Source organism: Vombatus ursinus, unplaced genomic scaffold (genome assembly GCF_900497805.2).
Source record: "Vombatus ursinus unplaced genomic scaffold, bare-nosed wombat genome assembly UNPS02012082.1, whole genome shotgun sequence".
NCBI lineage: Eukaryota > Metazoa > Chordata > Mammalia > Diprotodontia > Vombatidae > Vombatus > Vombatus ursinus.
In genome coordinates, this window is record NW_020951860.1 from 468237 (window position 1) to 481163 (window position 12927).

General features: G+C 38.2%; 1 protein-coding gene across 2 annotated transcripts in view; it reads right to left on the reverse strand.

Moving 5' to 3' along the window:
• The window catches only part of KDM5A (lysine demethylase 5A), a 97810-nt gene that overhangs the window by 22435 nt on the left and 62448 nt on the right, over positions 1–12927 (reverse strand). For both annotated transcript variants that reach the window (XM_027857286.1, XM_027857285.1), the window contains exons 21-22: positions 6032–6211; positions 5196–5357 (exon numbers count right to left, since the gene is read on the reverse strand). In XM_027857286.1, coding sequence (XP_027713087.1) covers positions 5196–5357; positions 6032–6211 — 342 coding nt within the window. The remainder of the gene's footprint in view (positions 1–5195; positions 5358–6031; positions 6212–12927) is intronic.

Genomic DNA, 12927 nt, shown 5'->3' on the forward strand with positions numbered 1-12927 from the left:
ATCAAATGAGATAATTTTTGTAAAGTGCTTAGCAGAATCCCTACCACATATTATTCCCTTCCCTTGAATATAATCTCAAATATATTTTCCTTTTGAATACATTTCTATCTTATTACTTTTACTAGGAAGATTTTAGAAAAGAAAAAAAAGGTAGTTTCAGTGTGTGAGAATACACAAATGTGGAGGAAGATGGGGAAGGCAGCCATCAGATGAACCTTACTCTTCTCTGAAATGAAAAAGAGAGGGATGAACACACATATGCATGTGCATGCACACATATAGAGTGTAGAAATATAGCAAACTCAAGGGAAGAGTACATGGAGGTTTGAGAGTGTGGAGTTACAAGAGGAGATAAAGAGGATGAATAATACCACGCAAAATAAACTTCCTAATCCTGAAGGGAGAAAGCAAAAAGCAAAGCAAAAAAACTAGAAACTAAGGAGGCAATCATTAGAAAGAAACTGAGAAAAAAATCACCCCTTCTCAACTTCCCCAAACTCCCTTTCCGCTACTTTCTCAGCTAAAAACGTCACCTCATACATCCCCTGAAAAAATTGAGGTCATTTACCAAGAGCTTCCTCTTCTCATCTCATATCCTCCTCATCTCATATCTCATATCACCTAGATGCCTTTTGCCATTATCACCTCTGTAACCGTAGTCTCACATGAAGAGGTAGCCCTTCTTGCCAGAACAAAACCCTCTACAAGCATACATGATTCCATTCTGTCCTGCTTCCCAGCAGATTGTCCCTTCTATCATTCCTCTCTCGCTTATCTTCCACCTCTGTCTACTGGCTGCTCTCCTACTGCCTACAAATACATGCCTCCCTTATCCTCAAAAAACCCTCACTATCCATCCATCCCTATGAACTCTCATGTCATGTCTTCTCCTCTTTCTGGCAAAACTCCTTGAGAAAGCCATTACAATCAATATCTTCACTTCCTTTCCTCTCACTCTCTTAACAATCTAGAGTATTGCTCCCAATCTTATCATTCAACAGAAACTGATCTCTCCAAATGATCTCTTAATTGCCAAACCTATTGGTCTTTTCCCAATTCTCATGCTTCTTGACTTCTCTGCAACCTTTGATACTTCTGATCAGCCTACTCTCCTTGGTGCTCTCTTCTCTCTAGGTTTTTGTGACACTACTCTACCCTAGTTTCCTTGCTACCAATCTGACTACTTTCTCAGTCTACTTTGCTGAATTGTTATACAGGTTACACCCACTAATAGTGGATATCCTCTGGGGCTCTGGCCATCTGTTTTTTTCCATCTATGCTACTTCACTCGATTATCCCAAAAGTTCCCATGGATTCAACTGTCATCTCTATGGTTATGATTCTCAAATCTACTTATTCAGTGCTAACCTGCCTACTGGATTCCAGTCTTGCATCTCCATTTGCTTATTAGACCTCTCAAACTGGATGTCCTGTAAACATCTTAAATTCAACATGTTCAAAATTGAAATCATTTTTCTTTTCTACTAAACCTTCCTCTCTTTCAAGGGTGCCCAGGTATAGTGCAGGGTCCCAGTTCCAGCTTCTAGACCAGTCTGCAGCTTATATAGCTTCAGAGCAAGGCAAGAATTCCAGACCAAAAGGAAACCTACAATATGTACCAGAGCAGAGCTTCCTAGCTAGCTGACAGTGGCGGTCCAGAAGCAGTCTTCCGAAACACCAAAAGAAGCAAGCCCACAAGCATGTATGTCAGCCCCAAATCTAGGTTAGGAACTTTCGGAACTCAGACTACGTAGCAAATGATCAGACTTTGCCCTGGATTAGACTACTTTAGGAGCACTGACATCTTGCAGGTCCCCAGCCTGAGCTACTGCTGAGATCCAAAATAAAATAACACGCAATACCCCAAGATACCCCAAGAAAACAGCATCAGGACCAGCTGAGACATTCCCTCCGGAAGGTGCAAGGCCTGCCCTAACATCAAGTTCAAAGTCAGGAAGCAGGTTGGAAGAACGAGTATATAAAAAAGGTATTATGGTGACAGGGACACTCAAGACATAAACCCAGAAGAGAAAGACTCAAAAACATCTAAGAAAAGCCTCCAAGAAAAACAGAGTGGGCAAAAATTTAACTAGAATCCCTAGAAGAGATAAAGCTTAGAGTTTTTAAAAAAGAGTTATAAATGTTTTTATGATCGTTCTACAGGAAAAATTTGGAAAAGAAATGAAAGCTATGGAAGAAAGAACTGGAAAGAGAATTAACAGCTTGGCATGAGAAATACAAAAGCTTGCCCATGCAATAAACTCCTTAAGAATTAGAATGGACCAAAAAGAAACCAATGACTCCATGAGGCAATGAGAAATAGTAAAACAAAGTCGAAACACTGAAAAAAATAGAAGAAAATATAAGGTATCACATACCAAAAAAAAAAAAACCTAACATCAAAAACTGATCAAGAAAAGATAAAATTGGGGCAACTAGGTGACACAGTGGATAGAGCACCAAACCTGAAGTCAGGAGGACCTGAGTTCAAATCTGACCTCAGACCAAACACTTGACACTTACTAGCTGTGTGACCCTGGGCAGGTCACTTAACCCCAAGTGCCTAAAAAAATAGATTAAAAAAAAAGATGCTGAAGAAAAGATAAAATTAAGAAATCACTGGACTACCTGAAATACATGACTCCCCCCTTCACCTCCCCCCAAAAAAGGCCTGGACATAATATTTCAAGAAACCACTAAAGAAAATTGCCCAGATCTAAAGTAAAGATAAAAAGAACCCACCAGTCACCTCCTGAAGAAAAGACCAAAATGAAAACTGCCAGAAACATTACAGCTCAAATCCAAAGCTTCCAAGTTAAAGAAAAAATACTGCAAACAGCCATAAAAAAAGAATTCAAGTACCGAGGACTCAAAATCAGAATTACACAAAATTTAGCAGCCACTATATAAAGGACAGGAAAGCTTGGAATATGATACCTGACAAGGCAAAAGATATAGCTTACAGCCAAGAAAACTTAGCCAGCAAAACTGAGTATAATCATACAGGGCGGGGGAAATGGACCTTTAATGAAATAGGACTTCCAAGCACTGTTGATTAAAAGACCAGAGATTCACAGAAACTTTGAAATGCAAACACAGGAGTCAAGAGAAACACAAAAAGCTAAACATAAGGAAACAATCATAAAAGACTGAACAAGAAGAAACTGTTCACTATAATATGGAAAGATGACATATGTATTCATTATGAACCCTATCATCAACAGAAGTCATATGAAGATGTTAAAAGGCCTAAAAGTGGTTCTTTTATGTCTTGATGATCTTTAAAAAAAAGACTGTGAGGAAGGGGAGGGTGGGGGCAGCTAGGTGGCACAGGAGATAGAGCACCAGCCCTAGAATCGCGAGGACCTGAGTTCAAATCCAGTCTCAGACCAGATACTTGACACTTACAGCTGTGTGACCCTGTGCAAGTCACTTAGACCCAATCGCTATGCCAAAATAAAAAAAAAGAAAAAAAACCCAACAAAACAGAATGAAAAGAATAGGAGAGAAAAACACACTTTTTTGTGGAGGGAGCCAGCGGCAGGGGAAGAAGGAAATTTATCTCACATTATCAGGATGTCTATATAAACATGGAGGAAGAAGTGGGAGAACTGGGTAATAAATGAACCTCATACTCACCTTAAGTGGTTAAAGGAGGAAAGCCACAAAAACACAAATGGGTATGGAAATACATTTCACTTAAACAGGGAAACAGGAAGGAAGAGGAGAAAAAGGAATAAGGGAGAGCAGATTATGAGAGAGATTAGCCCTAATCAAAACAAATTCTACAGATGCACAAAACTATTTACAGCATCTCTTTTCAAGGTGACAAAGAATTGGAAACCGAAGTGGAGCTCATCAATTGTCAGTTAAATGGCTAAACATATTATGGTATACAAACATGACGGAATACTATCATGACCAACCATGTCTCCAGAGCACCTACAATGAAGTGTGTTCTCCTCCTGGCAGAGAGGTGATGATCTCACAGTGGAGAAAGAGATGCACATTTTTTTATATGGCCATTGTGTGGATAGTTTTGTTTGACTACATTTACTTGTTATGAGGTTTGCTGGTTTGTTGTTTTTTTTTTAATTCTCAAGGTTGTTAACTAGGAGGGGAAGAGGGAAGAGTTAACAACAGTAGTACCAAAAAGGTCACTGAAACATTTTTCATTGCAAAAAAAGAGAAGAGAAGGAAGCACAGATAGGAAGGAGAATTCTGAAAGTAACATATGGAATTTATTACAACACACAAAACTTTTTAATTCTAAAAAATAAGCAGTATGAAATGGAGATTTATGGTTACATATTTTTGTGTTGTGCTATGTAATGCTCCTTTTTAGTATTTAAGTTCAAAATAAAAAATTAAATTATAGGGGCAGATAGGTGGTGCAGTGGATAAAGCACCAGTCCTGGGAGTCAGGAGGACTTGAGTTCAAATAGGGCCTCAGACACATATTACTTCCTAACTGTGTGACTCTGGGCAAGTCACTTAACCCCAACTGCCTCATCAAAAAAAAAAATTTAAATTATAAAATAAGGAACAAAACAATGAAAAAGAATAGTTTCCTTTTTCTGTAACCTAGATAATCAAATACAATGAGTTCCTACTATGCTGTGTTAAGCAGTATGGGAGATAAGCAATATAAAACATGATTCCCACCCTCAAGTATATTCCTAATTGGATGATAAAGGGGATGTTTTCCAAGAAGCTACCATATATGAAGCAATGAGAAAATTAAATATAGAACTACGTAGTACTTATGTACAATAGAAGTTCCAAAAAAGAGAGTGATCAATGGAAAATAGTGAAAGAATGGAGAAATCAGTAATTAAAAGAGGAAGGAAGGTCAAATTTTGTTTTCTTTCTTATAAAAGAGGAGTTGGGGAGAGAAGTGCCCAATTATGTCTGAAGGTAGTCTATGAAAAGAGATATAAGATACTTAACAGGTAGGAGATGGTTGTAACTGATCAAGGACCTGAAGAGATGGGAAAGATGGAGTCCAGAGTCCAGATGGAAGAATTAACCTTAAAAGTCGATGGATGGACGAACGGATGGACTTTTTCCTTCAAAATTTATTGGGAAGTTGAAATAACAAATGTATAGACATTATACAGCTAATTTTCTCAGATCTGAGCACACATACACACAATTATATTTTAAAGACAGAATTCTTCAAATGAACCCCTTACCACCACTGCTGTATCTCTAGTTTCCTCTAACCCCTCCTCCAGATCACTCAGAGGATCAAGGTCAAGATCTTTTTCTTTCTCCTTTTCCATTAGTTCTTTTACTTTTTTTCTTCGGTTCTTGCTGCTTCCATAAACACCAATATCAGTCCGAGGACTTAGTACCTTAAAAAAAAAAAAGTTATGAAAAGTGGAACACAGGGAATAAAAAATTGAAAGAGAAGGAATTCTATCCCTATACAAGACCTTTTTATATTAGAGGTCAATCAAAGCACATTGTTATCTGTCAGGCCAGTCATTATAAAAGTCCCTTCTCCTTTACCACACCAAAAAGGACATGAACACATTCATAAGAGCCAACGGGCAGCTAGGTAGCATAGTGGATAGAGTGCTGGGCCTGAAATCAGAAAGATTTCTTCCTGAGTTCAAATTTGATCTCAAACACTTAGCCACGTGAACCTGGGTAATTCACTTAACTCCATTTGTCTAAGTTCCTCATCTGTAAAATGAGCTGGAGAAGGAAATGGCAAACCACTCCAGTATCTTTGCCAAGAAAACCCCAAACGGGCTCACAAAAAGTCAGACATGACTCAAATAAGTAAACAGCAACAACAAATAAGAGCAGTAGGTAAAACTGCACGAGGATCCAAATTTCATGTCAATATCTGATACTAGTATGTGGGGTTCTTGAACACACAATTTAAATAGATGAGGAAAAATTGTCCTTGAATATATTTCACACCAAAATAATATGCCTACAATACCCAAAACCTCAGATTCTGAACCACCAAAGAAAACAGGTGGAAGTACTGTCTCCATCCAGCAATACTGCTGCTCACCTGTAACAGTGTATGGCTAGAATTTTTCTTAAGAAAAGTTCTTCCTGTACGTTCTCTCCATGCCCGTGCTGCTGCTACCTGTGACTCCACTTGGGGCAATGCATCAAGTCGTACTGGGATAGGCCGTCCCTTGGCAGACAAGCTTTCCAGCTGCTCAAGGTAAGCATAGTTGCTGCCACTCTGAAAAAAAGAAAGACCTTTTCATTTAGTACAATAGCCTACTGTAGAAAAATATTTTCAAAGAGTTTGGAGTCAATTTTTCCTATAATTCCACTGATGAATTTAGAAAATATCTGCATTTTACATAAGACAAAACTGTAATTGATAAAAATCAGAATAACTGGGATGGCACCAAGTTGGCGCTAACACTGCTGGGGAAACAAAAGCATCACCAGAATATGGGCAAGGCAGGAGGCAAAAGGTAAAGAAAATTCTCACCACAGTGCCTTAGTAGGAACTTAAAATATTTCTTGATTCGTTGATTGTTAGGGGGAAAGGACTGAGTTGAAGTGAAATACAACAAATTAAAGATTCCTTTAAGCTAGATTCCTATGAAAGAGATGGCTAAAACATGTCTGGGTATAGAAATAAAAAATGACAGTGAAAAAACTGGAGTAAAATTATTCAGAAAAGGAATTTTAACATGAAATTAGGAACTGTGCCTACAGAGGTAGATAAAAAGGATCTCAATTCCTCAAGGGACTTGGAGTAGAATCAGGGTAGAACAAAAAAAGTGACCAGACCTCAGTGTTAAAATTAAGCTAACATGTTAATAACTATACCACACAGCTACAATTTACTGGCACAAAAATAAACATAAAAGATATCAAAATCAATCAACAGATATTTCTTAACCACTTATTACGTGCCAGGCACCAAACTAAACAATAAGGATACAAAGAAAAAGAAAAAAAAAACAGTTCCTATCTTCAAGAAGCATTCTAATGGGGAAGACAACATCAACACATCAGAATATACAAGACAAACAGAGAGGAGATGGAAGGTATCCTTGGATGGGGTGGTACTAGCAGCTGAGAGAAAACCAAGGAAGGCCTCCTGAAGGAGGTGGTGTTTGAACCAAGTCTTAAAGAAAGCCAGAGATTCTAACAGTCAGTGGTAAGGAGGAAAAGCTTTCTAGGCATGGGAAACAGCTCACATAAAGGCAAAGAGACTAGACATGGAGTAGTGTGTATAAATAATAACAAGCAGGCTGGATTATAGAGTGCATGACAAGGAGTCAAATACAAGAGTAGAAAAGGAGATTGGAGAATCATGGAGTAAAAGGAAGAGAAAATTAATGGACAGTTCTAATACCCATGTGATGTCAAGAGGCAGGTCCACAGCAGATTAAATAAACACTAAGTAGAAGGTTCCCAGGATGGCATAGGCAAGAGTTATACAGGATGAGGAGGCATAAATGGACTGTGATTTGCACCACTGAAGGGATATATCAACACAGATGACAGCACAGATCAAATGCTTAAGTATGCTAATTATGGGATGTTGGCCACATTACTTACCTTCTCTACAACTCAGTTTACTAATATGTTAAATAAGGCACGTGAACCAGATGAGCTCAAGTCAGCACAATAACATTGTATTCCAGGATTTCCCATGCTACAATATCTCGCACCCTACAAGCCTAGGTGAGCGTAATTTCTTATATAATTCAGTGCCATGGGAAGTAACTGAAAGAATGAAGGTATGAGGGGATCTCAAAGTCACAGTCTAAAGAAGAGAGAGACTACCCTTTAATCAACAGCAAACACTGAGAGCCTTCTATCTGTGGTGCCCTAAGAAATTCGCCACAGAAACAAGGGGAATTAATTTTGCTTAAGGGAATATGGCACAACTCATAATTCCTCAAATAATACTTAATTCCTAATCTAATCTATCTTTCTACAGCAGAGAAGGAAGCCAATTTCACAGTCTAAGGAAAACTCAAGGGCACAGGTAACCCTGCTCAAGCATCTCCATCACAAGAGAGGAATTTTACTAATTGAGGGCTCAAGACTTAGCACTGAGATAATTATTCATTTATAAAATTACTATAATATTCTAGGCCCACTTTAAATTCCATTCCAATTTAATTATTTCCCCTAGTAAACACTGCTTCAAAATTGGAATCTTAGATTCCTTAGCACCTAAGCCATGTCACTAATAGGGACTCTGCAGATCATTAAACACATAGGGCATGTTAAAAATGTCAAATCCAAGAAGGCTGTTTCCAATATTTGAAAATTTAACAATAACAATATACTGCCTTAAAATTTACAAAACATTTTAAATAGATTATCTTATTTGACTCTCATAGTAATCAAAGCACTATCCTCATTTTACAAACTAGGAAGCTGAGGCCAAAGTAGGCCATAACTTGCCCATGCTCACACACCTGAGGTGAGATGCAAATCTAGGCCTTCAAGCAAAGGCTAGGTAAGCCTTAAAGGGGACTCTTATTTAGTTGGAGCAGCTAGGTGGCACAGTTGATAGAGTACCAGGCCTGGTGTCAGGAAGACCTAAGTTCAAATCTGGCTTCAGATACTTACACTAGCTGGGATGCTGAGCAAGTTGCTTAACCTATTTGCTTCAGTTTCCTCATCTGTAAAATGAGCTGGAGAAGGAAATGGCAAACCACTACAGTATCTTTGCCAAGAAAAATCCCAAATGAGGTCCCAAAGAGTCAGACACAAACTGAACAACTGAACAACAATTCAGTTGTGGGTTGGACTAGAAGGCCTTTGAATTCCTTTGTAACTCTGAGATTCTGGGAATATGTATTTTCTCTCTATGTGTATATATAGGTCAGAAATGGTCATTATCAGCCAAAAGGAAGAAAGGAAGATTCTTGGAGATGACCTTTAAGTGGCATTTTAAAAGGTGGATAAAAATTCAACAGGGTTAAAGTGGGAAGAATATTCCAGGAAATACGCCTGAGTAGAGGCAAGTAAATACAGGGTATATCTAAGGAAGAATAAACAGTAGTCCAGTCTAGCCAAAGGAGAACATGTTTGGTGGCAGTCCGGTGATATAAAGTTTAAAAAGCAGATGGCTCCAAATTGTGGAGGGACTTAAATGCCAAGCTAAGGAGTCTGAACTGTAGTCAACAGGCAATAAGAAACTAAAGAAGATCTTGAGTAGAGAAGTGACATGACTGTGTCTACAGATAAGAAAGAAACATCTAACAATTATAAAGGATGAATAAGAGGGGGTGGAAAATAAAGGTGGAAGATCTTTTAAGAGATAGACTATTTTAATAATCTTGGGTGGGCAGTAATGAAAACCTACATTAGGGTAGTGGTAATAGGACTAGAAAGGACAAAAGCAAGACAACAAGAAAACAGTACTACTGACAGAAATAATAAAACTGGAGCAAGGAACAGGTTTACTAGGTAAGAAAAGGTCAGTTTTAGACATGATTTTAGTCTAAGTGGGACCAGAAAATCTCCAGTCTGGAAGGGACCTCAGAGATCATTTAGTCAAACTCATACCTAAACAAGAATTCCCCAATAACATATTTGACAAGAGGGAACATTTAGCCTTTCCTTTAAAACCTCCTCATCCAAAAATGCTCTAAATCACTACTGATTAGAGAAATGCGAATCAAAACGATTCTGAGGTACTGCATCACACCTATCAGATTGGCTAATATAACAAAACAGGAAAATAATAAATGCTGGAGATGTGGGAAAACTGGAACACTAATGCACTGTTGGTGGAGTTGTGAACTGATCCAACCATTCTGGAGAGCAATTTGGAACTATGCCCAAAGGGCTATAAAACTGCATACCTTTTGACTCAGCAATATCATTTTTAGGTCTGTATCCCAAAGAAATCATAAAAACAGGAAAAGGACTCACATGTACAAAAATATTTATAGCAGCTCTTTTTGTGATGGCCAAGATTTGGAAATTGAGGGGATGCCTACCAGTTGGGGAATGGCTGAATAAGTTGTGGTATATGAATGTAATGGAATACTATTGTGCTATAAGTAATGATGAGCAGGAGGACTAAGAGAAAAACCTGGAAAGACTTGAATGAACTGATGCTGAGTGAAGTGAGCAGAACCAGGAGAACGTTGTACACAGTAATAGTCACGTTGTGAGATGACTAACTTTCATAGACTTGGCTCTCCTCAGCAATGCAAGGATCTAAGACAACTCCAAAGGAATCATGATGGAAAATGCTGTTCACATCCAGAAAAAGAAGTATGGAGTCTGAATGCAGACTGAAGCATATTATTTGTTCTTTTTTCTCCTTTTTTTGTTTGTTTCTTCTTTCTCATCATTTCATTCATTCATTGGTTCTAATTGTTCTTTACAACATAACTAATGTGAATATAGGTTCGATATCAATGTGTATGTAGAGCCTATATCAAACTTCACAACATCTTGGGGTGGGGGGGGTGGGGAGAAAATTTGGAACTCAAAATCTTATGGAAGTAAATGCTGAAAACTAAAAATAAATGAATGAATGAATGAATGAATGAATGAATGAATGAATGAATGAATGAATGAATAGGTGGGGGGAAAAAACCTCCTCATTCAATTTTGGGACAGTTTTGTTAAAAAGTTTTTCTTATATCAAGCCCAAAATTATCCCTTTGCAACTTCCACCCAATTGTTCCTAGTTCTGCCCTCTGAAGTTTGGCCCTCTGAAGCCAAACAGAACAAACATAATCTGTTCTCCTCTGTAAGTCAACCCTTTAAATATCTATGACAGCCATCATGTCCCACCCTCTTCCTCAAAGTCTTCCCCAAGCTAAAAGTCCTTGATTCCTTCAGCTGATCCTAATATGGCAGGAACTCAAGGCCCTCCATCACTCGACAGCCTTCCTCTGAACATTCTCCAGCTTATCGATTCCTAAAATATGATACCCAGAACAGAACATAATGACCCAGGTATGGTGTGACCAGAGCAAAGGTACAAGGAAGGGATTATCATCTGGACATTATGCCTCCCATAATGCAATTGACTATTGCATTCGGTTTTTTTTGGCTGCTATATCACACAGTAGACTCATACTGAGCTTGCAGTCTACTCAAAACTGCAGATCTTTTACATATGAACTGTTATCTTGCCACAGTTATCTCAACTTTTACTTGTGAAGTTGATATTTTTTAACCCAAGTCTTATTTCTACTAAATATTATCTTATTAGATTTAGCCCAACGTTCTAACCTGGCAAAACCTCTTTGGATCTTTACTCTTATACAACATGTTAGCTATCCCACTGTGCTTCATGTCACCTGCAAATTTGATAAGCATGCCATTCATGCTTTTATGCAAGTAAAGATAAAAATGTTAAGCAGCAATGAACCAAGCACAGAGTCTTTGTACACTCCACTGAACGCTTTCTTCCAAGCTCACATCAAAACAATAGTAACTATCAGTTGGGTATGACTATTCAATTAAGTCTGAATCTACTTAACTGTACTCTCAGCTATACCAAATCTCTTCATCTTTTCCAAAAGAACTGCATGAAGTATTACCACACATTTTGACAAGATCTGGGCAAACTTTATCTAGAGCACTCATCTAATCTCTTAGCCTAGTTTTTTTTTTTTAATTTTTTTTTATTGTCTGTTTGGCAGGGTGAAGGATTGGACCTGTGATTTCAATGATATAAGGAACTCCTGGCAAGGAACTTCTTCTACCAATGCAGATCAGCACCTCCTCTGCAAGTTACAATCTTTGAGAGTTGTCTGGAACACTGAGAAATTAAATAACTTGCCAAAGATCACCTACAGCCAGTAGGTGTCAAAGCTGGGACATGAACTCAGGTTTTCCAGACTCTAAGGCCAGCTTTCTATCCACTGTACCATGGTACCTCTCAGGAGTCTAATAAAACTGTTAAAAAAAAAAAAAAAAAGGAAATAACTTTAGTGTGTCCTTTAACTTGTGTCCTTTTGATCACTACTTTCCTTTCTAGGTATTTATTAACCATTCCATTAATAGTACACCCTAGGGGGCGCTAGGTGGCGCTGTGGATACAGCACCAGACCTGAAGTCAGGAGGACCTGAGTTCAAATCTGGCCTTAGACCAAACACTTGACACTTACTAGCTGTGTCACCCTGGGCAAGTCACTTAACCCCAATTGCCAAAAAACAACAACAACAACAACAAAAATAGTACACCCTAGAATTCAGCCAAAAACCAAAATCAAGCTCACTCCCTTACAGTTTTCAGACTCTATTATTTTTCCTCTTTTGAAAATTGAGGAAACATTTGCCTTTTAATCCCAGAGTACCACCTCCTCATCTTTACAATTCTGTAAAAAACACTGGCAGAAGATAACTAATCACATCTGCCAGTTCCTTTAGAATGCAATCCACTTAGGCCTGGTGACCTGAACTCTTCGAGAACAACGTGCTCTCTTATGTTCTCCCTAATGATTTGCTATTCATCATTCTTGTTCTAAGTTTTCCACTACAAAGGTTATTCTCCTTGGGAGAAAGAACAAAAGCAAAATAAGGATTTAGCAATTACACCTTCTCTTTGTTATCAGTTATCATCTCACAGACTCTTTATGTAGCGAAACAACAAAAAACCCTTTTCGTTATCCTTAGCTTTCCTTGCCAGCAGCAGCTCCTCCTTAGCTTTTGCCATCCTGACACATTCTTAGAGGAGTATGGCACATTTGAGTCATTTTCTATTACCTTGTCTTGCTTTCATCTTCTATAGAAATCTTTTTTTTTAATTAGTCCTTGAATATCCACATAATTTTCCTCAAACAATTATGCCTCAACAGAATCATTTCTCTCTGTGTCTTCAGAATTTCATTCTTGAGAACTTTCCATTCCTCCTGTGCCATCTTCCCCTATACCTTTTAGAACATAGGATCCTACCTATCCTTTCTCTGAACACTGTGAAATCCGCTTCCTTTCAGTCCAGAATGC